This window comes from Aquarana catesbeiana, linkage group LG10, assembly GCF_042186555.1.
Source record: "Aquarana catesbeiana isolate 2022-GZ linkage group LG10, ASM4218655v1, whole genome shotgun sequence".
NCBI classification, from domain to species: Eukaryota; Metazoa; Chordata; class Amphibia; order Anura; family Ranidae; genus Aquarana; species Aquarana catesbeiana.
Window position 1 is genome coordinate 256,396,809 of NC_133333.1, and position 27,454 is coordinate 256,424,262.

Below are 27,454 nucleotides of genomic sequence, written 5' to 3' on the forward strand. Positions count from 1 at the left end.
TTCGTGTTCTAGTAAATATTATCCATGGAGCTCTTTCCAGGTCCAGAGCTGTGGAATTGCTTTGCCCTTCTCTGAAGACTCACCCTGTTAAGTAAGGTGGTTCTGGTGAAGCACCAGGAAATACCTCGCTATTTGCACCACTAAGCATCTTTCAGAATTCAGGGTTCAGTTTTTGGTATGAATACCTTTCAAATTTCTTGCTACTGCCAGTTTACCGCAGAAGAGGTGAACGCCGATGGGGGAATGCTGATGTCATCCGCTGAGTGGAGTCTCACATACATGCCCGGGCTGAGCTCTCCTTTCTGAGGTCTCCTCGTAGGAGCCTTCCTGGGATTTGTTCCTTCTAGGGATGGCCCCCATTTGTTATTGGCCACATCATGTTGCGGTTCTTCTCTTCCATTCATGGTTATTTGTTATGGTATCGCCTGTTTTTTGGTTGGTTTTTGGTTCGTTACCTTCTGGCTAGTTCAGGTTCAATGCACCTTCTGCGCCAAATCATTTCCCCTGATGGTGACCTTCTTCTGGGTCTCAGAAATCAGGTTGATTCTCTATGTCCTCCCTATGGTTGTATAGGTAGGTTCCCCTCAATATGGGGCTCCGAGTCATCCAGTTCAGATTTGAATTTTGTCCTGGGCTGCAGGCCTTCCCCAGCATTCTCGCTGGGCCTGTTAGCCATTGTCCTTCAGTGAACAAAAAACTGGATTATTGTACTTAATGTAAAATCCTTCGCGTTGAGTCAGTTCTAGGACACAGGTCCATCCTCTTTGTGTTTTTGTTCATATTCTTGGTACTAATTGCTACAAACTGAGGCATGCTGGGTAGAGAAGGAGATATCCCTGGGTTGCCTACATTTTTTTTTTTTGCTTGCAAGTGTCCAATCCTCCTAAAGACGGCAGTGTAACCCAACAGTATTCAAAGTCCTGTGTTCCTCAATGGACTCCAAGAAATGGATTTTGCAGTACATACAAAAATCCTATTTTTATATAAAAAAGAAGATACATAGTTAATAGAGTTGACTATATGTAATCTAGTTGGGATTTAGATCTATTATAATAGGGAGGGGCAGAGTTCTGTTGAACTGGAAGATAGATCACACCAGTGGATGAAACAGATGCATAGCAATACATGCGAAGCAGGATTTCAGTTTGGGAAAAAAATATTATTTTCTTTTTCAAGAACTACAATGGTGTCCTACCAAGGACACCATCAGCATGGCGTATGCATGGGTTTCCTGGATACAGGGAATTAAGAGGATCGTTGTGGCATTCTAAAATATTTATAGAAAGATTTAAGGAGGCCAACCTGTTTTAGGGATCTGTGTCTCCGTCCTGTGGGCTAATTAACATACACATTCAATTGTACGTTACACCAATGTAAAATCTTGAAAATATTGAAATAAATTGGGTTTATATTAAATAATCCATCATAAGAGCTCCAAGAATTGCAGATCCCCAAGTTGCATCAGTATCCTTCTCAAATCTCTTCAGACTGCCACAAAAATCAGTTTCCTAAATATCCTTTAAGCCAGGAGTAGGCAACCTTTCAGAGGTTGAGATCTACCTGGACCACATGAAGGAAATCCAAGACCCCTGGTGGGGTGGGTGTTTGGGCAGCTCCCAATAACAAGATGGCATGAACAACACTTATGCCGCGTACACACGGTCGGACTTTTCGTCTACAAAAGTCGGACGCCGACGGACTAAAGCTGGCTGGTAATCCGATCGTGTGTGGGCTTCTCCGGACTTTCAGCAGACTTTTTCAGCCTCAAATCCGACGGACTTTAGATTTGAAACATGCTTCAAATCTTTACGTCGTAACTACGACGGACCCCGAAATCCGCTCGTCTGTGTGCTAGTCCGACGGACAAAAACCCATGCTAGGGCAGCTATTGGCTACTGGCTATGAACTTCCTTATTTTAGTCCGGTGTACGTCATCACGTACGAATCCGTCGGACTTTTGTGTGGTCGTGTGTAGGCAAGTCCGTTCGTTAGAAAGTCTGCTGCAAGTCCGCCGAAAGTCCGCCGGAAGTCTGTCGGACAGGCTGTCGGACTTTTGTAGACGAAAAGTCCGACCGTGTGTACGCGGCATTAGTGTGTCACAGTAGTATCCCCTGCGCCCCTTCACACAACCCACCACAGTAGTGTCCTCTGCCCCCCTACACATCATGCCTTACAATAATGTACTCTTCCCCCAACAGTAGTGTCCTCTGCCCCCCTACACATCATCCCCTACAGTAATGTCCTCTGCCCCCCTACACATCATGCCCTACAATAATGTACTCTTCCCCCAACAGTAGTGTCCTCTGCCCCCCTACACATCATCCCCTACAGTAATGTACTCTTCCCCCAGCAGTAGTGTCCTCTGCCCCCCTACACATCATCCCCTACAGTAATGTACTCTTCCCCCAACAGTAGTGTCCTCTGCCCCCCTACACATCATCCCCTACAGTAATGTACTCTTCCCCCAACAGTAGTGTCCTCTGCCCCCCTACACATCATCCCCTACAGTAATGTACTCTTCCCCCAACAGTAGTGTCCTCTGCCCCCCTACACATCATCCCCTACAGTAATGTACTCTTCCCCCAACAGTAGTGTCCTCTGCCCCCCTACACATCATCCCCTACAGTAATGTACTCTTCCCCCAACAGTAGTGTCCTCTGCCCCCCTACACATCATCCCATACAGTAATGTACTCTTCCCCCAACTGTAGTGTCCTCTGCACCCCTACACATCATCCCCTACAATAATGTCCTCTGCCCCCCTACACATCATCCACTACAATAATGTACTCTTCCCCCAACAGTAGTGTCCTCTGCCTCCCTACACATCGTCCCCTACAATAATGTCCTCTGCCCCCCCTACACATCATCCCCTACAGTAATGTACTCTTCCCCCAACTGTAGTGTCCTCTGCCCCCCCCCTTCACATCACCCCCCAGTGTCCTCTGCTCCCCTATACATCATCCCCTATAGTAATGCACTCTTCCCCAACAATAGTGTCCTTTGCCCCCCCCTATAGCAGTGTCCTCTGCCCCGTCCACATCACCCCCCCACCCCAAACTGTAGTGTTCTGTACCCCCTATAGCAGTCCCCTGTGCCACCGAAAAGTGTCCTCTGCCCCCCCTCACAGCAGTGTCCTATGCCCCCCTTTACATCACCCTCCCCAATGTAGTGTTTTGTGCCCCCATAGCAGTGTCCTGTTCACCCCCCTCCCCCGAAAGCAGTGTTCTCTGCCCCCTTTACATCACCCCCCCCCCCCCCCCACACAGTAGTGTCCTCTGTCCCCACCCATAGCAGTGTCCTGTACCCCCTGAAAGCAGTGTCCTCTGCTCCCCTTTACACCCCCCACTGTAGTGTCCTGTGCCCCACATAGCAGTGCCCTGCCCCCCCCCCAAAAAAAAGCATTGTTCTCTGTCCCCATTCACATCCCCCCCCCCCCCCCACACACACACACACACACACACACACACACACACACACACACACTGTAGTGTCCTCTATTCCAACCCCCAATGGCCCCATAGCAGTGTCCTGACCCCTTGCAAAGTGTCTTGCACCCCTTGAAAGCAGTATCCTCTGCGCCCCCCAAGGTAGTGTCCTCTGTCCCCTTCACATCACTCTCCTACCTGACAGCGTATGTACAGCAGAGTGGAGAGCGGGAGGAAGCACAGTACTGGACAGAGGGCGGAAGCGAGAGCTAACCTTTCATATTGATTGATAGCCAGGACCTGCTGGTTATCTCGAAAGGTTAACTGAGGTAGTGCCGCTCCTGCCCTTCATCCAGTATACTCTGCTGCCTCCCGCCCTCCACTCTGCTGTGAAGATGAGAGTGGGGGGGGGGGGGTTGACAGGGGCGTGTTTGTGATCTATTGGCTGCTCGCGGTTTACAAAGACATTGTAGAGCAAATCACCCATGGACTTGTGCTTCCTTCCATATAAAAAAAATGGAAATGAACAATTCTGTTAACATGATATAAATACTTCTTCATTGATGCAATAAGAGATACAATGTCAGCGTCTGAAACCTTTATAAAATGTTTGCATGGTGTGACATGGACTGGAAGATGTATGGAGGGGTGTTCTATATACAGTATACATATATTCTGTGTTCAGTCCGCTGTCCCGTCTACTGGAAAAATGCTCACTTAACTCCAAAAATAATTACGCTGCACATCTTCTAGAAGCATTTAAGTGTAGCTAGCTCTTGTCTACTCAACTCAACATCAAAGCTCTTTTTATGTTTGTATCTAATATTTATTTTTAGCCAAAAAGCCGGCTTCTTTCTGCTATAATATCTTTTAGTCTTCGTTTTCTTAGGCTGCCTGTGGACAAGTAGATCCCTCATCAGGACAATTCGGGGTGATGGCGGATTACAGGACACTTCTTGTTGTTGGAACTTTGAGTTATTCTCATTTTTATTGGACAATTAGAACAATTTTGAAACATTTTAAATCTGCAACTTTCAAGTTTAATATTTTTTTCTTTAAAATAATAAACATTGTACATCATACTTACCTGCTGTTTGCATTGGTTTCACAGAGCAACCCCAATCCTCCTCCCGCGCTCCTGGTTCCCACACCCTGCCGAGTACCCCCATAGCAAGAGTCGGGCTGTGTGTGTCCATTGTCACACACAGAGCAGCTCAGCCCCTCCCCCCACTCCGTTCTCACAGGCTGTGATTGACAGCAGCAGGAGCCAATGGCTCAGAGGTCCCAGCTGAAAGGCATTGTAAACCTTCCTACCTGATCCTTGTGTTTTTCACTTGCATAAGATATGGGTTGGTCACAGTTTTAGGATTTCAAGCGATGCCCTGTGTGAACATTCAATAGTAGGGTAAATCTTCATATTACTGTGTCAGCAGTGTGCAAATAGAAGTCATGCCACTTGGCACTGCACAGGTTAATGCAATACCTCTGTCTGCAGTGTGAGAACTGACACTTCCTGGGAAGAAACTACATATCCCCGGGTCCCTCAGTCTAGTGTGCTCTGCAGGTGGGAGCTACACAGTAATTAGATCTGACACAGACGCAAACAGGCAGAGCAATGAAGGGAAGAGATGTGCTTTCATCACATTAGCACTCCCACATTTTGCAACACAGAGGAAATGGTGAGGCATTGATTGGATGCTGTGTGACCCAAAAGAAGTTGCATCTCTCTTTAGTGAATAGGGACAAGCTAGGTAAATGAATACATGGACATATGGAAATCGCTCAGCCATGACACTACACACTGCAACCACAACTGAGCCTATCATTACACGGTAAGGCAAGCAAACATGGGGAATAGAACTCCACTAATATGAAGTTATAACGATGAAAACATCTGAAAAGTGTACAATGCCTTTAACTGCTTCCTGCCCGCAAAATTGTATAACGATGGGCGGGAACCCTATTGTTCTGGGGGTAAGTCATATGACGTCCTCCCTCTGCGCTCTGTCACCTTCTCTGTCCACTGTACACAGTGGATGACTGATCATTGTACCAGACCGCTGCCCATACCATGTGATCGCTGTGACCAATCACAGCAGATCACGTGACAGTCTTAAACATTGAATGGCTTCCTTTCATGCCATTCATTGTATACAATTGTGTTGCTAGCTGTGATTGGTCACAGTGATCAAATGCTACAAACAGGGCCAATCACAGCCTATTTGTACCATGTGGTTAGCTGTGGCCAATCACAGCTAATCACAACAATACACAGTGTCTACACACTGTCATTCAGTAAAAATATTTGCTCAAAGCAGTGAAATTTACTGCTATAAACAATCATAGTATGTAAAAAAAAATCCTGATCTTACTATGGCAACACTGTATTGCTCTGGTCAATGTATGTAAAAAAGACACATATATATATATATATATTTTTTTTACATACTGTCACCAGTCAGTTATATGATAACACTACTGCATAACACTGTACTGCACTGGTGACAGTATGTAAAAAAAAAAATAAAATGTTAAAATGTGAAAAAAAAACTATTTTTGTTTTTTACTTTCCAAAAATTTGTGATAAAAAAAATACAACTTCAAAAACTTGCCATGTCCCTTACTTCGGGCTGCCTACTTTCCAATAAGGTCATCATTTGGGGGGTATTTGTCCTGTCCTGGCATTTTCGGGTCCTCAAGAAATGAGATCGGCCGTCAGTACACCAGGATTAATAAATTTTCATATATATATATATATATATATATATATATATATGATATATATGGTTTGTGGACTCTGTAATTTTCCTACAGACTAAATAATATACACTGATTTGGGTTGTTTTCCACCAAAGATATGTAGCAGAATACATTTTGTCCTAAATTTATGAAGAAATATTATTTATTTGCAAAATTTTATAACATAAACAAGGAAAAACTCACTTTTAAAAAAAAAAATGTTGTCCTTTTTCGTTTATTTAGCAAAAAAAAAAAAAACCCAGTTGTGAATAAATATCACCAAAAAAAAAAAGCTTTATTTGTTTTAAAAAAAAAAAAAAAAAGTCATATGGATACAGTATAGCATGACCGCGCAATTGTCATAAGTGTGACAGCGCTGAGAGCTGAAAATTGGCCTGGGCAGGAAGACGGTGAAAGTGGCTGGTATTGTAAGGGGTTAAAGTGCACCAAACACCACTTTTTATTGAATAAAGTGCATCTAATTACACATTTCCCAGTATTTATTACATTTGGGTAATAAGCCCCCCCCCCCCGCCCCCATCATGTTGATGGTAACCACCATTTGCAGGAGATGTGGGACACGTGAGACGGACATGAAAGGTTTCCATGTTTAGTGTCTCCGGGTCTCTTGCCAGCTTTTAGCCTGCTAGTTTACTGTGTAAAGTCTGCCAAACCAGGCAGCTGTCTAGGGACACCACAACATATAAACTGTTTTACTTTTAATACTTAAATGTTCTTTTTCTTTAGCAATGACAAATCAAAGATACTAACTAGAAAAAAATAAAATAAAAGTACCATTATTTCCATAGAGCTCCAGCGTGAGGTACCCCAGTACATGGCCATTCCTTGGTTGATGACATGCGTCATGGCTCGGACAGTTTCTGCAGAGGAAATAACGAAGGGAAGACGGGACGGTAAAAAAAACTTGGTTAAACCTTCACCGATGACTCATACCATGCAGAAAGCTAAAACTACAACACTGTGAAAGAGAAATGCTGCAAGGACATCTTGCAAGCAATGTAACCAATCTGCACCCATTGGTAAGCGATTAATGTGCAAGAGAAATACCAAAAAACGCGCCTTTCGCCACCTTCCGCATGGCCAAGCAAGATGAAGAGTTTTAAAAATTCAGGCAAACACAAAGCTGGTATCAAGAACACCAAGATTAACAATTTTCAGAAGGATAAAAAAAATCCACCAACATTTTTTTTTTTTTTTGGCGCAAGGCAATAGGTATAAAACAGCAACAATGCAGCAACAGTTGTACTCGGGAAGTCATCACTTCAAGGACTCAAGTCTAATGTAGCTGTATAGAGGTTGCAGTGAAGGAGCCGAAAATATCCATCAATGGACACGGGTGTCCTCTCAGCTATCCCGAGTGTCCATGCCACCCCCCTCCTTGTATTAGGTATGCAAGGTAAAGGGGTTCGGGGGGAAGAGTGTGAGACAATTATGACCCTGCAAAGGTTCCATAAGAAGCATGTACTATACTGAAACTAAATTAGTGGAACTTTACATGCACCCTGTAGGGTCTAATAAGCACTAAGAACAAATAAAATTAAAAGTAAACAAATCTTTATCTTACAAATACATATCGTTTGTTAAAAAAAAAAAAAAGAAAAAAGAGAAGGGACACAACTTGTTAAAATCAAAGTTACAGTCTTGTTGTCCTGGCTAGAGAATCAGTGGAAGTGACCTACGCGTTTCGTCAGAGCCTCGGATCTTGTGAAAAACTCTAAAAGTACTGTGCAAAAGTTGTCACCAGCCTGATGGAAATGAAGCCTCGGGGGGGAGCCCGTGGGGATTACCTCCGCGTACCCCTAACAGGAAGAAACGTTCTCACAAGATGATGGCATGTTGAATCCTCGTGATAAGTTTGGCATTTAAACCTTCAAAAATCACAAGTGTGGGACAGACATCCGAAGCAAGGGAGAAGGAGGTCAAGAGTGGACAATGCCAATACAGGGGCTTTGTCAGTCATATCGGAACAGATGGAGTCTTTGCTGAATCCACACAGAAAACCAATAGTGAGTTGTCCTAATCTAGACTTCAAGCAAAAGTGCCACCAACTTGGTCAGCCATCAACATGGGGATGGAGGTGCATGTGGCACTTCTGCTCAAATTGCTTGAAGTCTAGACTGGAACAACTCACTTGTCCACTCTTTACCTCCTTCTCCTCTGATTTTCGAAGGTTTAAATGCCAAACTTATCACAAGCATTCAACATGCCATCATCATGTAAGAACAGCTTCCTGTTTGGTTACCTCCGTGTACCCCTGACTGTAACTTTGGTTTTAACAAGTTTTGTCTCTTTTTTTTAACAAAATATATGTATTTGTAAAATAAAGATTTGTTTACTTTTAATTTTATTGCTTCTAGTGCTCATTAGACCCTCACGGGGTACATGTAAAGTCCCACTAATTTGGTTTCAGTATAGTACGTTGTATTAGGTATGACCACAGTGCCCATCATTTAGTATGACAGAGTCCAGGGAAACTGAGAATTTGTCAAATTTGGCACCCCCTCATCTTCAGGAGACATCTTCTATGGGAGGGGTCTACAGCTTGCAATTCAGTGCTGGGGATGCCGTACTTCACAGGAAAACAGGAGTCTGCAATTCAGAGAACTACATAAGGCCTGATTGACTTTTAAGGTGCCCACAAAACAGATACACAATAAACCTTTTTGGGGAGATCCCAGCTTTTTTTTTAAACAAATTATGTTTATCGGTTTTGTGGGCACCCCAAAAGTATATCTGACCTAATTTAGTTCTCTGTATGACATATTCTGGATGTGGTGCCTGTGTTGGCATCCAGTTATGACCTTAGAGGTTAATTTAGGGTCCCTGCAATTGTTATCTTTCAAAAAGGGGCCTATTTGCAATAGATTGGACTAGCCCAGTGGTCTCCAAATTGTGGCCTGAGGAACGGATGTGGCCATTTGCTTGCCTTTATCTGGCCCTTTGGGCATTACTCCTCGAACTGACACCAATGGATGGGATGCCATTCCTTCTACTGACACCAATGATGGGGCACTACTCCAACGGACACCAATGATGGGATGCCATTCCTATCACTGACCCCAATGATGGGGCACTATTACTGACACCAATGATGGGGCACTACTCCTCCAACGGACACCAATGATGGGATGCCATTCCTTCCACTGACACCAACGATGGGGCACTATTACTCCCACTGACACCATTGATGGGGCACTACTCCTCCAATGGACACCAATGATGGGGCACTATTCCTCACTGACACCAGCGATAGGGCACTATTCCTTCCATTAAAACCAACAATGAGGCATTGTGTGCTCCCACTGGCCAAAGTACGACCCCTTAAAGAGGTTGTAAAGCTCCCTGCAGTACTTGTACCTATAGGTAAGCCTAGAATAAGGCTTACCTATAGGTACTGTAATTATCTCCTAAACGGCACACTTTATACTGCGCTGATGATGTCATTGGCGCATGCGCTCTGATGTGTGCCATTTCTTCAGGAGCGAGTGCTGTGACTGGCGGCTCCCGGGCGCATGCGCAGGAGTGACGTCACGTGGCTCCGGCCAGTCACATAGACGGAAACCGCGGCCCTGGAAGGAAGAGGGGCAAACATGGATGTGGCCTGCAGCGGGGACATCGCAGGCTTCTTTTGCAGGTAAGTGTCACATAATGTGCTAGTATGTGATGCATACTAACACATTATGCCTTTATTTTGCATGGAAGTGGAAAAAAAAAATTTCCCCGCAGGGTTTACATTCTATGCATTAAGATAAAAAGCCTTCTGTTTGCAGCAGCCCCCTATCACTTACCTGAGGTCCCCCTCTGTCCAGGGATGTCCACGAGTGTCTCAGCCATCTGCAATTCTCCCTCCTGATTGGTTGAGACACAACAGTGGTGCCATTGGCTGCTGCTGCTGTCAATTAAAGTCAGCTAGCCAATCAGTGGAGAGAGGGGATGGGCCTGGGTCAGTGCTCTGTGTCTGAATGGACACAGTGAGCTGTGACTCGCGTGCCCCCATAGCAAGCTACTTGTTGTGGGGGCACTCAACAGGAGGGTGGTGCCAGGATCACAGAAGAGCGACCCAAGAAAAGAAGGATCTGGGCTGCTCTGTGCAAAACCACTGCAACAGAGCAGGTAAGTATGACGTGTTTGTTATTTTTATGGGGGAAAAAAAACGAGACTTTACAGCCTAATTGAAAAGTAAATTGGCCGTTTGCTTAGAAAATTTGGAGACCTCTGGACTAGACCATTACTAATCTGTAAATCAAGCAATATGTAAAAGCTTATAATGTTCTGATCTACAAATTCTTCCCTGGGTTGTACTGCCCCTTGTATTCAAGCCCAAGGCCTCAACTGGTCAGCTTTAAGACCCACCCCCTTCCTATTCACCAGTCCCATTCCAGAGCCTGCAAAGGTCCCTACACATAGTACCTCTATCCACGACCATGGAACCAGTGAAGGAAAAAAAGCTTTGTTTCCAGGCCCCACCATTTCATGAACTCCATGGGGGCCAAATGGTTTTACAAAGCTAAGGTTCCACAACTGACCAACGCAGATACACTGGATAGCCTGCGGACTTACATGAGCATGGCCGCTGTGCAAAACCTTTCAGCAACAATTCTCTTCCAGAATTGCCACAAGAAAAACCAGCAAACATGTTGTATTAATACTGCCAGCATGTTCTGCAGAAAATAGAACTAAAGCTGACACTTCACATCAAAGGCCATTATGATAAGGGCATGATTTCCCGCTCCTATCAAATACTGGTCACTGATTTCTCACCAGATGGCCCGCGACATCCATATATGGCTAAGTGGGAGCAGGCGTTGGGTACAGACTTACCCTTAAAGACCTGGCAATTCATATGGAACCAGGCTACTAAAAGCTCCATATGCACGCTTTATAAAGAGAATCAATACAAAATTCTATTCCATTGGTATCAGACCCCTGACCTGCTCCACTCCATATACCCCACAGCTGATTCTCGCTGTTGGAGATGTTATAAGGATAGGGGAACATTATTTCATGTCTATTGGACCTGCCCTCTAATCATCCCCTACTGGGGTATGGTACAATCCCTACTCCAGTCCATCTTTGATACAGGAGTGTTCCTTGATCCGAGGATTTTTCTCTTAGGCCTTCCACCTACCACCTTCTCAAAAACATCCAAAAAACTTTTAGCTCATGTGCTTACTGCAGCACGCTGTCTGGTGGCTCTAAAATGGAAAAAAAGAGAGACTCCCTCATTGACTGAGCTACACTCCAGGATTAGGGATGTTAAGAGAATGGAATATCTTACGGCCTCATTAAATGATACTCTTGAGAAGCATAACCGTATTTGGGAACCCTGGGTTCTGTTTGAGACTCCTGCGACCTAATGATATGTGTCATTTATGTATTTATGACCCGTCCCCCACGGACCTGCCCCGGATCTGGAGATGGGTGGCTATCCCCCCCCCCCCCCTTTTTTTTTCCTCCTTTCTCTACTCTTTTCCTTCTTTTTTTTTCTTTTTGTGAAGTTACATATATATGTAAAGGGTACTAATGGATATACTGTATGAGATGTATAACAATCTACTAAAACCACTCCGTTTCATCACTAACTGTTTATATTAACAGGCTTAACCGCCCAATGTTCGGGTGACCGTGTGCCAAATTGAAATGTGACACTACGATCTCTTTCTATCCCTGTACCCAATGCTATAATGCTGTATTTGTTATTTTTTTTTCTCTGTGGAAAAAATAATAAAAATTGTCAATTATAAAAAAAAAAAAAAAAAAAAAAAAGGCCATTATGATACTACCTGTTTGAAATTTCCATAGCCAAGTCAAGACTGCATAGTTTGAATAGGGTAAATTTATTAAAAATGCTTAAAGTTTAGGTTTTTGGGCAAAATTAAGCCAACAAAAAGTTCATTGAGAATCATATCCAGAGCAATAGTGGGTCAGGTCTAATAGGGAAAAAAAAAACAGTAGTTAAAGACTAGGACTAGGTCAGTCGTAAAAACTGCAACCACTGCCTAAGAAAAGCCTCAAAGTTCACAATTCATAAAAAGCTCAAAGGCAACAGTTCTAGTTTGTGAAAACAGAAATATACTAAAATAAATGTAGAATTGTACAAAAAAAAAAAGATACTTACCTTGCACCGAAACCGAAAAGTGTTGCCATCTGCTCTTCCTGACTATTATCAGCAAAAATATCTCCTGACACTTCACACAGCTTTCTACGGAGGACTGCTAAATGCAGAAGTAGTCCCCTAGCTAGCACCACTAAAAACTGCTGATGCCGTGCTACATAAAGAAATGATGGTGGAAAGGTGAAGATGGTGTAGCAATTCAGTAGCTAAGGGTAATTACAGCTGTGTTGGATCATTAAGACCTAATAAAATCACTATTCTCAAGCACCGGTCCATGGCCTGCTGCAGCCCCCCCCCCCCCCCTATGGGACTCCAGCCAGCTGCAGATCCCGTTATCTCCCAATAGTGCCCCCTAACCTTCCACAATGGACTGCAGTGCCGCCCCTGCCTGCCACAGGCCCTTGCAGTTCCCATCAGCCTACTGCAGAGCCTATAGACTCGCATAGAGCTTCCACTCTCCAACAGTGGCTTACATTTCCCTCCAGTCTCCTACAGTGCCCCCCTAGCCCCTTTAGCATCTTCCAACCTCCCACAGTGCGCCCCTCCCAGCCCCTTTAGCATCTTCCAGTCTCTCATAGTGCCCCCAACTTTCCACAGTGGACTGCAATACCCCCCAGCCTGCCACGGCCCCTTGCAGTGTCCATCAACCTACTGCAGAGCCTACAGCCCCCCATAGTGTTCCAAACCTCCAACAGTGCCTCACACTGCCCCGCTAGCACCTTCCAGTCTCCCATAGTGCCCCCCCCCCAAATTTCACAGTCTCCTCCAGAGACCCCATCCACCTTAGTTTCCACAAGCTCCCTCTAGAAACCTCATTCCTTACAGGGCCAGCAAGTCTGCTGCAACATAACCCCCCCTAGAAGACCCAATCCCACCCAGCTCCACCCAAGCTTTCCATACATATTTTCAATTGCTATACTTTTATTTTGTGAGCATAGTCTTTTTTTTTTTGCTGAGGCATAACAGGTTTTGGAGGAATTTTATTGGGCCGTGGTCTCAATAAAGTTGAGAACCTTTATACTGGACTACCTAAAGAAACCAAAACGTTTCAAAAGCTGTGACAACAGGACATCTGAATGTTACACAACACTGATAATCACTTTTATTGTAGTGCCCTTTAAAAATGATCTCTTCTCATAATAACTGAAATATTTCTGGTACATAGTTCAGCACAGGTACCATCACGGACAGGGCAAGTTACAATATTGAGGAAGTCGGACAGTTACTATTGTAGTTACATTATAAAGACAATGCATCCTTCAAAGGGACCAATATGTGTCAAGAAAAGGGAACGAGGATACAGGAAGGGCAAACCTATCGACCTTAGAGTCTCAGATTTTTTTCTATGACCCAACTGACCCACATACTTCCTTTGTGGTCACCAAAACAGGACATTAGAACTTCTTGTTCTAAAATTCTTATAACTCTTCCCTACTCTAAAATTGAAAAAAAAAAAAAAAACTTTGGCTGAAGTTTTACACTAAGGAAGCGAACACCCAAGTGCTCTCTCCCCCATACCCCCATCTACCATGTAATGGGTGGGTTTGGGAATCACCAGCTCCAAGGGGTATTGAGGCTGGTGAGAAATATTCAGCTCTAATTTTACACCTTTTCTTTTTTTTTTATGAATTAGGTCAAGATACAGAAGAAGAAAAAAAGACTCTTGTATCCACTGCATGTCACCACCAGAGAAACAAGTCTTTTCTTACAAAGAGAAACAAGAAAGTTCAATTTCAGACACTTAGTAAAAAAAATGAAAAAGATATTCCCTGCTGGCCTGTTCTAAATTCTGAAATCGTTTCACAAAAATAGCAATATTGATGTAAATTTTCCAAACCAGTCAAGTGTTGTAGTTATACCAAAAAGATTACCATCAAATCCTCTAAACCAGCGGTTCTTAACTGTGGGGTATTCATAACATTTGGGGGTATAGGAATCAAATGAAGGGAGTGTGGGAATCAAATGATGGGGGTATGAGAATCAATTGATGGGGGTGTGGGAATCAATTGATGGGGGTATGGGAATCAAATAATGGGGGTATGGAAATCAAATGAAGGGGGTATGGGAATCAATTGATGGGGGTATGGGAATCAATTGATGGGGGTATGGGAATCAAATGATGGGGGTATGTGAATCAAGTGATTGGAGAAGGAGAATCAAGTGATGGGAATCAAATGATGGAAGTATCAGAATCAAATGATGGGGGTATGGCAATCAAATGAACGGGGTATGTGAATCAAGTGATTGGGGAATGGGAATCAAGTAATGGGAGCGTGGGACTCAAATGAGAGGGCTATTGGAATCCAATGATGGGGGTATGGGAATCCAATGATGGGGGTATGGTAATCAAATGAAGGGAATACAGGAATCAAATTAGGGGGGGTCTATGGCGAGGTGGATCTGTGCTTAATTTAAAACAAAATTTTATGTGGATTCTCTACAATATTCAACCTGAAATCAAATTCAATGAAGGGGGTAGGGGAATCCAATGAAGGGGGTAGAGGACTCAAATGAAGGGGGTAGGGGAATGAAATGAAGGGGGTAGGGGAATCAAATGAAGGGGGTAGAGGAATCAAATGAAGGGGGTAGGGGAATCAAATGAAGGGGGTAGGGGAATCAAATGAAGGGGGTAGGGGAATCAAATGAAGGGGGTAGGGGAATCAAATGAAGGGGGTGGGGGAATCCAGTAAAGGGGGTAGGGGAATGAAATGATGGAGATATGGGAATCAAATAAAATGAAGGGGGTATGGGAATTAAATGATGTAAGTATGGGAAACAAATAAAGGGGTATCAAATGAAGATGATATGGAGGCTTTATCTCTGAATATTTGAAAACAAAATTTTAACTGGATTCTCTGCAATACTGAACTTGAAATCAAAGTGGAGAAATTAACTTACTGTCTGACAGATACCATTGTCAGTAACTGGACCTTGATCCAAAATCTTCAAAAATATCCCTAGCTGTATCTAGCTTGTGTATTTGTGATTTGATATTTTTATATAAATATGATAACATCCTTATGATATTCTTTCAGCGGTTCTGTTCCTAGCTTTCCATGTGTAATCTATTGGTAAACATAAGTTATGTACATAGACTTTTGAAGTCGTATTGTTATCTAATAGGTGTGATAATCAACAGTCTGGCACGGAAAGTATAGGGACATATTGGGCCATTCAAGGGAAAGCCTGTATTTGTAATAAAGGCGAAGAACCCCGGGTCTAAACTGTGCTGGAATGTGACTAAATAATGAGATTAAAGAACTAGGTTCTGGTCAATAAAATCTACCCAATATTTGTGAAGAAGCTAGGTGTAAGGGTACAAAGGTTAAAAGTTAAAGGTTTACCTTTTGAAAAAAAAAAAAAAAAAATATATATATATATATATATATATATATATATATATATATATATATATATATATATATATATATATATATATATATATATATATATAATATTATATATATTAAAGAAAAATGCATTTTTTTTCTTCTAAGGAGGAGTCAGTAGAACAGGTTACATGTTCCAAATGTGAGCTTAACCTTTAAAGGACCACTAAAAGACAAAGTCGTTTTGTAATGAACAATTAAAAAAAAACAGGTGTCCGAGTATCCCTACATTGACAAACTTTTTTTTTTTTAAATTGCTTTAAAATTTTCACTTGACCACAGTCCATTATTACACCTTATAAGCCTCTCCCCGTGAGCAGAGAAGAATGTTCTTCAACAAAATTACTGTTCAGAGCGTTTAACAACTTCACTTTGCCCCAAGGTTATCTTAAAAATAAAGTTAAATTGAATTTGAATATATAACATGACTATACAAGGAGCATTGCCTCCTTAGAACGGCCTTTTGTTACTTCACCATGTGATTGCTTGAGCACCCCTGACCACTCAGTTAGGGTGTGCCAGTTCCAGAGCCTATATTTTGGAAGGCCACAGATTTACAATTCTCATTATCTAGAAAGAGTTTATTTACCTAATTCCTTCACCCTCAAGTAGTCAACAAACTGTATGCACAGACGTGTACATTAGAGGTGGGGAGTCAGCATTGCATATATTGAGCAACATTAGGCAGAACTCTAGCTCAGAGGCACTGTGAAAATCCGTAATGCTGGCCCCATCCCCCTCCGCAGGCACCACCATTTTTGAGGGTCCAGCATGTATGAAGATGTGCCTCAAGGGCTCTGAAAGGAGGTCAAGAAAGGAGTAAAAAAAAGTAAAAAAGCAGTTAAAAAATACCCAATTGTGGGGAGGGGCTGGAACCGGGTGCAAACATTGTTTTTTTGGAGTGAAGGTCTACTTTATGATAATCTGAGTGTATTTCGGAGTTTAGCAACACAACATGCCTTCCTAAATTCCATTAGTAATTCACCAAAACACTGATTATTATTTGGTGGCTGGAAATATTCATTACCTGTTAATAACACTTGAAATTATTTAAAATTAGTAGAAGTAAATAAATTATATGGCCAAAAGTTTGAAGACACCAGACCATCACACGTATATGAATTTGTTTCCTTTCCAAAACAATTAATATGGAGAGTTGGCCCACCTCCTATAACAGCCTTTATCCATCTGGGGATGACTTTCCACAAGATTTTTGGAGGGTGTCGGGGGAAATTTGAGCCCATTCAGCCAAAAGAGGTCAGGTTCTGATGACGGATGAGAAGACCTGGTTTACTATTGGAGTGCCAATTCATCCCAAAAGAGCTCAATTGGGTTGAGGTCAAGGCTCTGTGCAGGACACTCTAATTCCTCCAAACCAAACTGGTCAAACCATGTCTTTATAGGGATCTTGGATGAGAAGACCTGGCGCATTCCAACTCATCCCAAGGTGTTCAGTAGGGATGAGGTCAGGGCTCTGTGCAGGACACTCAGGTTCCTCCACACCCAACTGATCAAACCATGTCTTTATAAAGCTGGCACACAGGGACATAGTCATGGTGGAACAGAAAAGGATCTTCACCAAGCTGTTACCTAAAAGTTGGAAGAACACCATTGTCGAAAACTAGGGTAGACAACCTTAGTCCTCCAGTACCCCCAATAGGCCATGTTTTGGGTATTTCCCTTAGACAAAATAGCTGTCATGAATACCAAACCATTGATATTGATTAAAAATATGACCTGTTGGGGGTACTTGAGGACTGAGGTTGGAAACTCGAGTTCCTCCACACCAAACTATTTAAACTATGTTTTTATGGAGCAGGCTTTGTACACAGGGGCACAGTCATTATGGAACAGAAAAGGGTCTTCGTCAAACTGTTACCACAAGGTTGTAAGAGCACCATTGTCTAAAACATGGGTAGACAACCTTAGTCCTCAAGTACCCCCAGCAGGCCATGTTTTGGAGTATTTCCTTTAGACAAATTAGCTGTCATAAATACCAAACCATTGATTGAAAATATGACCTGTTGGGGGTACTTGAGGACTGAGGTTGGGAATTCGAGTTCCTCCACACCAACTGGTCAAACCATGTTTTTGTGAAGGGGGCATAGGAGCACAATCCTGATGGGACAGAAATGGCCTTCCCCAAACTGTTAACACAAATGTCTAAAATGTATTTTGTATGGTGCAGCATCAAGAGTACCCTTCAGTGGAAACACCTGACCTCAATTTGGTCAGGTGTCCACAAAGGCCTTCCATATAAATCAACCAGTTTATTAAGTTTAATGGTCCTTCCAATGAAAAAAAAAAATAAAAAAATATTATATATATATATATATATATATATATACTCGAGTATAAGTCGTGGCCCTAATTTACCACAAAGAAATGGGAAAAACTTAGTGACCCGAGTATAAGACGAGGGTGAGAAATGCACAGCTACTGTAAGTGGAAAAGAGGGTCAACAATGCCCATTTGCAGCCTCACTGTGCCCATTTGCATGCCTCACTGTGCCCCCATTTGCAGCCATAGGTCCCCCGAACTTCAAACTCGGTAGTTAAGGGTTCCTAGATGCCCCCTAGCTGCAGCCAAAATTTGGGGCCTCTGAACCCAAATGGTCCCGAAATGACATTGCTGCAGATGGACACAGTTGACCGATTTTGGGGCCCCGTATCTCGGGGCCACTTAGTGCTAGGAACCCCAAATTTGGTGTGCAAACTCAGTGGAACTAGCACCAGCACTAGCATATCCAAAGCTGGGGTTTCAAGCACCAAGTGTCCCCGAGATACAGGGCCCCAAAAATCGGTTCAGAAAATGTCAAGCACTTTTCTGCAGCAGAGAATGACATTTTCTGAACCGATTTTGGGGCCCCGTATTTCGGGGCCACTTAGTGCTAGGAACCCCAGCTTTGGATATATTATGGTACCAGTTCAACTGGGTTTACACACTAAATTTGGGGTTCCTAGCATAAAGTGGCCCTGAGATATGGGTCCCCAAATTCGGTTCGGAAAATGAAATTTTTTGCTGCAGGAAAGTGCTTGACTCCAGTATAAGTCGAGGGGGGCACTTTCAGCACAAAAAAATGTGCTCAAAAACTCGACTTATACTCGAGTATATACGGTATATATATATATATATATATATATATATATATATATATATATATATATATATATATATATATATATATGTTTATAAATATTGGATGTACTTGCACACACAAGAAAATTCCAACAAAATATGTTTAAGTGTTATGCCTTAAAGTAATAAAATAAAAAAATTCTATTTATCATACAAAAAAAAAAAAATATTGTGAATAATATTTTAAAATGTATGCCACCCAGACAACAGTCTGTAACAATGGGCAATCTAGGGTAATATTTTGTGTATCAGATTGATGTAATGTCACAAAAGGCGTTATGGAGGTGGATGGTTAAAACTGTTTACAGGGAAGTAGCATCCCCATTATACAGTGCTTGCAAGGCATACTGCAAAATGCAAAAATGTGGCTTCTTAAGTGTTTCTAAAAGCGGACTGGCAAAGCAAAAGCTTTTTTTTGTAACTATAGCCATACAAATAAACTGTAAACAAATGAATAAAAAAAAACAAAAAAAGAAAAAAAACATGCATTTCCTTTGACTTTAGTTCACCAATAACATGTACGGTACTTAAAATATATATTAAAAAAAAAAATCAAAAACACACAAAATGTGCGTTGAATTGAAAATGATTAATACGAAATTTGCAAAACCATTTGCGCACTACACCCAGGTCCACGTGTCTTTACCAAAGTAATAATTTAGAAAATATTTTTAGAAACACTTTTTTTTTTTCCGTAACTCGTACTGCAACTTTCTGTATCATGCACAACTCCCCATTGTACAGGCCCATGCTAAGAGAAGCAAAAAAATAAAACATTCCCGTCCAAAACAGGAAATCCTTCCATGCATTGTCAGACAAGAACTATGCCAACAAGCCTCTTATAGTATACCAGAGGGATTCCAAATAGTGCACTGGTGCAAACCAAAGCAATACACTTGGGTAAGAAAAAAGATTCAACCGCACAAGCAAAACAAAGAGACGCTGCAAGTGGGCAAAAAATCCAGCATTATAACCGTAAATGAGTTAAAGGAGATACAACATAACAATTAAAATCAAGCTTCCAAACTTTTTTTTTAGGTCATTCTTATTTTTTTTATATAAACAAAAATAACACGATTTAATTTTTTTTAATATTATTTTTTTTTTTTTTGTTTGTTTTTTTTGCCCAGCTGTAGCAGAAATCTACTCTTCAAGAAAAAAATAAATAAATGCAAGTTCGTATTTCTTGAAGGTCAGCATCATTGAGTATTCTCTTCACATTACTAAAGTGCTGACAAAGGTAATGTGCTCTAAAGAAGAAGTTAAAGGTCACTCAAACTTAACACCAATGATGCAGAAATATCAAAGCAATAAAAAAAAACAAACAAACAAACAAAAAAAAAAACTCCAAACCTGTTTTTACCATGCAAGAAAAAAAAAATATATCCCAGTTAAAGGAATAATGATATGATACACAAATAAGGGCAAAAAGAGGGTGGGGGTGGGTAATAATAAAGGGATTGTAAAATAAAATAGGATTTTACTTGCAAGATGTTCTTAAAGGGGATTATTTTTTTTTTTAATGCATTTTATGGATTTTTTTTTTCTTTTCACTGGGGGGGTGGGGGGGGTGGGGTGGGGGAAGGTAACACTTATATGGTAAAGATAAAACATTATCTGTGCCATAAAATGCCTTTTTGGAGACGGAATTCAATATGGAGACTTTGGGTACTGTGTACCTTCTATGATGAATGTTCTCGACTTGGAGGAACTAAATGGGTCTCCTGGTGATAAAAGAAAGATTTAGAAAGACCAAAAGTTTATTGCTGCAAGTTCATCAAATCTCTTTTGACAAAAGGGCACAGGGTTTAAAAAACCATTAAAGGTACAAGTTAAAAAAAAATATATAAAAAAAAATTTCAAAATACTTTTTTTTTTTTTTTCATGAAAGCAGAGCTATCATTTGAATCATAGTTACATAGTAGGTGAGGTTGAAAAAAAAAGACACAAGTCCAACCTATGTGTGTGATTAATCAGAAACATTTAAATTCATCAGTCATACCCCTTAAATGCCCTTTTTTTTATTTAGTGGTTTTATTAGAAATAATGATGAGAATACTGCAAGATATTATGTTTTTGTTTATTTTATTTTTTTTTTTCTGGAGGAATGTTTGAAAGCTGTCAACAATTGAGCACAGAAGTGAGGGCAGATGTAGTCAATTTTTCAGAAAGTCATCTATTCTTCAAAAAGTTTTTTTTTTTTTTTCTTTTTAAAGAGCTCCAAGCAAATGTTTAAAGAGAAATTAGTAGTACAAAAATATTGGAAAAACCATTTACTCGCTGCTTTGTTTTGTCACTTGTGCACTGCCATGTTGCAGAAATTTTTGGTAGCTATGATGTGTCACCTACAACTCTTTTACATAGTTACATAGTAGGTGAGGTTGAAAAAAGACACAAGTCTATCAAGTCCAACCTATGTGTGTGATTATGTGTCAGTATTACATTACATATCCCTGTATGTTGCGGTCATTCAGGTGCTTTTGTTTTTCTTATAATTCTATTATTGTTTCCTATGAAACCTGAAAATTCTTCTTTAAATAAACAGTTAAATAAAATAGTACAACAATTTGTAATTTTTTTTCAACATTTGTTACCTTTAAAACTGTTTTACATCATTTGATTTATTTTTATACAATATTTTGCACAATCAAGTAATTTGGTATCACTTGATTGTGCAAAATATTGTATAAAAATAAATCAAATGATGTAAAGCAGTTTTAAAAGCTAGCAAATGTTAAAAAAAAAATACAAATCTTTGTACTTTTCTTTTTTTATTTAACGGTTTATTTAAAGAAGAATTTTCAGGTTTCACAAGAAACAATAATAGTGCATCCATAATATTCCGTTTGCAAACTGTGCTGGGCTTTCAGATAGAAACCCCAGCACTAGCGTCCTGATTGGAAGCAACAGTGTGCAAAGCTGATCCAGTCAAACAGCTCCATTGGACTTTATAATCCAGTTGCAGTTAAAAAATGTTTCTAAAAAGTTCTGGCAAGTTTTTATTTCTTTTTGTGGCCCCCAAGAACTCCAAGCAAATATATAAAGAGAAGTACAAAAATGTGTTAATTTTTTTCAAAGCTTGCTAGATTTTTTTTTTTTAACAAATGAAGTTTGCTAGATTTTTAAATCTGTTATTTATATAACTTAATTTATTTTTACAATATTTTGCACAAATAATTAATACAGAGTGAGTCTAACACACTCTGTTTGCAAACTGCACTGGGCTTCCAGCTAAAAACCCCAGCACTAGCTTCCTGATTAGAAGTAGAGCTGATGCATTCGCACAGCATGTCTTTAAAATCCCATTGCAGTAAATAAATAAATAAATAAATTGTTTTGGATGGGGTGGGGATAAAGTTAGAACCCCTGTCATGTTGTTGCTTTTTGTGGCCCCAATGGGGAAATTTCATCTCACTTCCTGTTGGGAGAGGAAATGGCTGGAAATCTTTACAGCAGCGACGCGTTAAAAAAAAAGAAAAAGAAAAAAAAAAGAAAAGAAAAAATTGGCACTAAGATTCAATTTTTCAATGTGTGTTTCCCCTTAGTGAAAAATAGCTAAGAGGTAGCCATCTACTGGCTGCAAGCGGTAAATATGAAAATCCTATGTAAGATTTCCTATTTATCTAATTAAAAAAAAATAAATAAAATAGTATAATTAAAATGATTAATCATCAAAAGAGTTAGGTATAACTACGCAGCATGAGAGACTTAGAGGAATGACCACTGAACACATAAAAAAAAAATAATAATCTTTATTATAAAAGACCTATTACCGCTGCCTGAAATTATTTTTTGAAAGGAGTTCCTCTTTAAACATGAGCTTGAATTACTTGTATATTTAAATGACTGTAATGCTGTAAGTATATCCTATAGTCATGTAAGATAAACACTGGATTTTAAGGTAACGGTCATTTTAGTTTTCAAGGAGTAAGGAGGATGTCAAAAAAGTGTAATATTTAAAATAAACAAAAAAAAAATTAAGCGTGTCTAACAATTTTTTACATTTGTGAAAGAAAAAAAAAAATGAAGGATAATCCTAAATCTATAGCTTCACATTAAAAAAAAAAAAAAAAAAAAAAAAGCATATCATATATAAAATAAATGTAACATCCTTATTAATTAAAATAATTCAGAAAATTAAAATAAATCAATTAAAAATTGCGAATTCAAATAATTCAGAAAATTTAAAAAAAAAGAATGTAATATTAAAATATAAAAGAAATTAGGAAAGCTATTTGAACCATTACAGCAGAGTCAGTAATCAACAAATTAGGCAATTCAGCATTAATATTCAGCTGATTGGGATTAAAAAATGCACTGAAATGAGACGTACCGTATATTTTTTTTTTTTACAACAGAACATAGAAGCTAACATTGGCAAAAATTCTATTTTTAAATATAAAAACAATAACAACACTGGCAAAAAGATATTAAAATTTTAAATGTAAAAACAATATTATTACTCTTGCTGTCCCTAAATGATGGCATTATATATATAGATATATCTATATTATTTTTCTTAGATCAAGAAAAAACACAATTTTATACAAATAGCGCTCAATTCACTAAGATAAAAACGTGTTATTGATTAGAATTAGAATTATTTTCAGCCATGTGACTGAACATGACCACAAATAATTCCAAATTAGTAAATTGAGCCTATAGTCAGTCATTTAAACTTTTATTGTAAGTAATTTTTAGAAAAAAAAAAAAGTTTTAAAATGGAACTCCAGGCTAAAGACAAATCCAGGCAATACAATTCACAATAAAACCAGCACTTTGCTGGATCTTTATGGGTTGGGTGTGGAAAAGACATTTCATCTCCCATGCTGAAGCCAACCATTGGATAACAAGTCATTAGAAGTAAAAAAAAAAAAGCCTAAACAAATTTACATAACTTGGATCTATATTCAACCTTCCTGGAGAAAACACCGCTACTGACTCCCTTCAGTGATGGGCAGATGTCTAAAGACAAAGCTGATCTATCAGGTGATCTCTCTTAAAGCCACTGATCATCGATAAGATTGTCCGATTCTTCCCATCGACAGGGACCACATAACCACGTGCCAAGGTTTGTGGACATGTGGCCGGCAGTGAAGCGAGCCTGCAGTACTTTCTCCAGGAAAGCAAATTTTTCCAGCACTTTAATTATTCTTTATTTTATCCAACCCCCATGAAGACTAATGTGATTTGAATTGTGCCAGGAGTTCCACTTTAGGCACTTTAAGCCGCTGCTGTACAATAAAGTTGTTTAAAAACACACAGAAAATATTTTTACATCATCTCTGTCCTTAAAATAAAAAAAAAAGGACACACAATCTCCATAAGATTTTGCAAAACAAACACATTTTTAATGCAGACAAGAAATGGGGACCAGGGTGAGGACATTCGGGGTGAGGAGATATGGGGTGGGGACATTGGGGGTGAGGAGATATGGGGACATTGGGGGTGAGGACATACAGGGTGGGGACATTGGGGGTGAGGACATACAGGGTGGGGACATTGGGGGTGAGGACATACAGGGTGGGGACATTGGGGGTGAGGACATTCGGGGTGAGGAGATATGGGGTGAGGAGATATGGGGTGAGAACATAGGGGGTGAGGAGATTTGGGGTGAGGAGATTCGGGGTGAGGACATACGGGGTGAGGACATAGGGGGTGAGGAGATTTGGGGTGAGGAGATTTGGGGTGAGGACATAGGGGGTTAGGACATACGGGGTTAGGACATACGGGGTGAGGACATTCGGGGTGAGGACATTCGGGGTGAAGACATTCGTGGTAAGGACATAGGGGGTGAGGACAGACGGGGTGAGGACATTCGGGGTGAGGACATTCGGGGTGAGGACATTCGGGGTGAGGAGATTCGGGGGGAGGACATACGGGGTGAGGACATTCGGGGTGAGGACATTCGTGGTAAGGACATAGGGGGTGAGGACAGACGGGGTGAGGACATTCGGGGTGAGGACATTCGGGGTGAGGAGATTCGGGGGGAGGACATACGGGGTGAGGACATTCGGGGTGAGGACATTCGGGGTGAGGACATACGGGGTGAGGACATACGGGGTGAGGACATACGGGGTGAGGACATACGGGGTGAGGACATACGGGGTGAGGACATTCGGGGTGAGGACATACGGGGTGAGGACATTCGGGGTGAGGACATTCGGGGTGAGGACATACGGGGTGAGGACATATGGGGTGAGGACATACGGGGTCAGTTCACCAAGCTGCACAAGTTTTATAACGATCAGAAGACTCGTCTTGTCTACAGAAATAGTCATTGACAAATCATTTTATAGTTACAGCTCAATGCCAGCCCATTCTTTTTTTAAATGTTTCAATTTTTTGAATGCAGGAGGCCTCTGTGTGCAAGATCATAAGGTGCAAATATTTGGTGTGGCTTTCATTGCACTGAATATTGGCCGAGGCTTAAAGGGACGCAGAGTGCAGGGGGGCTGAGTAGTAGATGACACAAAAGGTTCAGTAGTAAATGATGCAGAGTACAAAGATCAGGAGTGATTCAGAGGTCAGTCTAGTACGTGATGCAGAGGTCAGTAGTAAGCGACTCAGGGGTAAGTAGTATGTGTGGCAGAGTTCAGGGGGTCAGGAGTAAGTTATTCAGAGATTAAGAGTAAATGAGTCAGAGGTCAGTAGCAAATGAGGCAGAGTTCAGGGGTCAGAAGTAACGCAGAGTTCAGAGGCTAGTAGTATGTGTAGTGGACTTCAGAGGTCAGTAATAAGTGACACAGAGCTCAGAGGTCAGTAGAAAGTGATGCAGAGGTCAGGAGAAAGTGACACAGAGTTCAGGGGCCAGGAGTAAGTAGTAAGTATGGCAGAGGTCAGTAGTAAGTGGCACAGAGGTCAGTAGTAAGTGGCACAGAGGTCAGTAGTAAGTGGCACAGAGGTCAGTAGTAAGTGGCACAGAGGTCAGTAGTAAGTGGCACAGAGGACAGTAGTAAAGCAGAGGTCAGTAGTAAAGCAGAGGTCAGTAGTAAGTGGCACAAAGGTCAGTAGTAAAGCAGAGGTCAGTTGTTAGTGGCACAGAGTTCAGAGGTCAGTAGTAAGTGACACAGAGTTCAGGGGGTCAGGAGTAAGCTATTCAGAGATTAAAAGTAAATGAGGCAGAGTTCAGGGGTCAGAAGTAACGCAGAGTTCAGAGGCTAGTAGTATGTGAAGCGGAGTTCAGGGGTCAGTAGTAAGTGACACAGGGGGTCAGTGGTGAGTGAGGGGGAGTTAGGGGGTCAGTGGTGAGGGTGTAAGTAGTAAGTGACACAGGGGGTCAGTGGTGAGGGGGTAAGTAGTAAGTGACACAGGGGGTCAGTGGTGAGTGAGGGGGAGTTAGGGGGTCAGTGGTGAGGGGGTAAGTAGTAAGTGACACAGGGGGTCAGTGGTGAGTGAGGGGAAGTTCAGGGGTCAGTGGTGAGTGAGGGGGAGTTAGGGGGTCAGTGGTGAGTGAGGGGGAGTTAGGGGGTCAGTGGTGAGTGAAGGGGAGTTCAGGGGTCAGTAGTAAGTGGCCCTCTATCCCAAAACAGCCACACAGCCCCTCCCCCGTACAGCTCATCATCCTCTCTGGACTGTTCAGCATCACTTTATTTCTCTACTTCCTTTTTAAACATTTAGCAGTGTGTCTTTCCCAGCCTCTGTCCTTGGTAGGGCTAGGACTATGATAGGCCTTAGCAGTGGCCAATCACAGTTCTCCTCCCCCTTTAAACTGAATTAGACCAAGTCGGACCAAGACCAAGTGTGCAATGGGGGCGGGGAATGTCTCCACTGCCTATGATTGGCTGTCGGGTTTGACTAAACTCATCCCTGCCATGCTGGATGGAGCTTTTCTGCTGCGAAGACATGGAATGATGTTTCCCCATTGTTGTGCAATGTGCGGGGGCACAGTGTGTTGTCCCCCCACCCCCACCCTGGGGAACGCACACAATGCACCTATGGAGGGTGTGCTGCTGCTCTGGGCTGATATAAGGGGTTGTTCCACGTCCTCTAGAAGTTTGGGAGACTACCCAAATATCTGGAATGTATTTCAGGACTCCTCGCCCCTCTGCTCCTTCAGTGGGTCAGTGCGGCTCCTTGTAAGACACAACAGGGGATGCGGTGTCCCCCCTTGGAGGAGTGCGAGTGGCCTGGGAACATTTGGGATTATCCAACCGTCTTTAGAGGAACTCTGGTCAGGAGATTTTCCATTTATACTCCCTATTTGTAATTATAGTTTATGGAACTTTTTTCATATATACATGAATAACCCTCCTTGTTTAATATGTTAATAACTGAAATGCTAAATATATAATTGTTTAAACAGCAAACCACACCCCTGAGGAAGACCTTTTAGGCCGAAACGCGTCGGGAATCCTACACACCAGACCATTGGACATATAATGCTGTGTATAATTTTTATTTTTGCAATTTTCATGTATTTTTCAATGGCTATATATCCCCCGAACAGAGCTCCTATTTTAATAGCAATGTGTTTAATTTTATGACGATAATCTCTCAATAAAGAACCTAATTCTTTAATTTATTTACCCTGCTGCGAAAAAAAAACCCCACTGGGGGAACCTTCCCATAATGTATCTCTATCGGGGCGGCAGCACCAATATCTCTCACAATCTGCTTCTTTCC

General features: G+C 41.4%; 1 protein-coding gene across 9 annotated transcripts in view; it reads right to left on the reverse strand.

The window, feature by feature from the left end:
• Window positions 1-27,454, reverse strand: part of KCNAB2 (potassium voltage-gated channel subfamily A regulatory beta subunit 2) — a 319,692-nt gene that overhangs the window by 19,736 nt on the left and 272,502 nt on the right. For 7 of the 9 annotated variants that reach the window (XM_073603686.1, XM_073603683.1, XM_073603687.1 and 4 more), the window contains one exon: window positions 6,962-7,047. In XM_073603686.1, coding sequence (XP_073459787.1) covers window positions 6,962-7,047 — 86 coding nt within the window. Of the gene's footprint in view, window positions 1-6,961; window positions 7,048-20,508; window positions 20,554-27,454 lie in introns of all 9 variants that reach the window. The other 2 variants (XM_073603689.1, XM_073603692.1) reach the window with 1 other exon arrangement.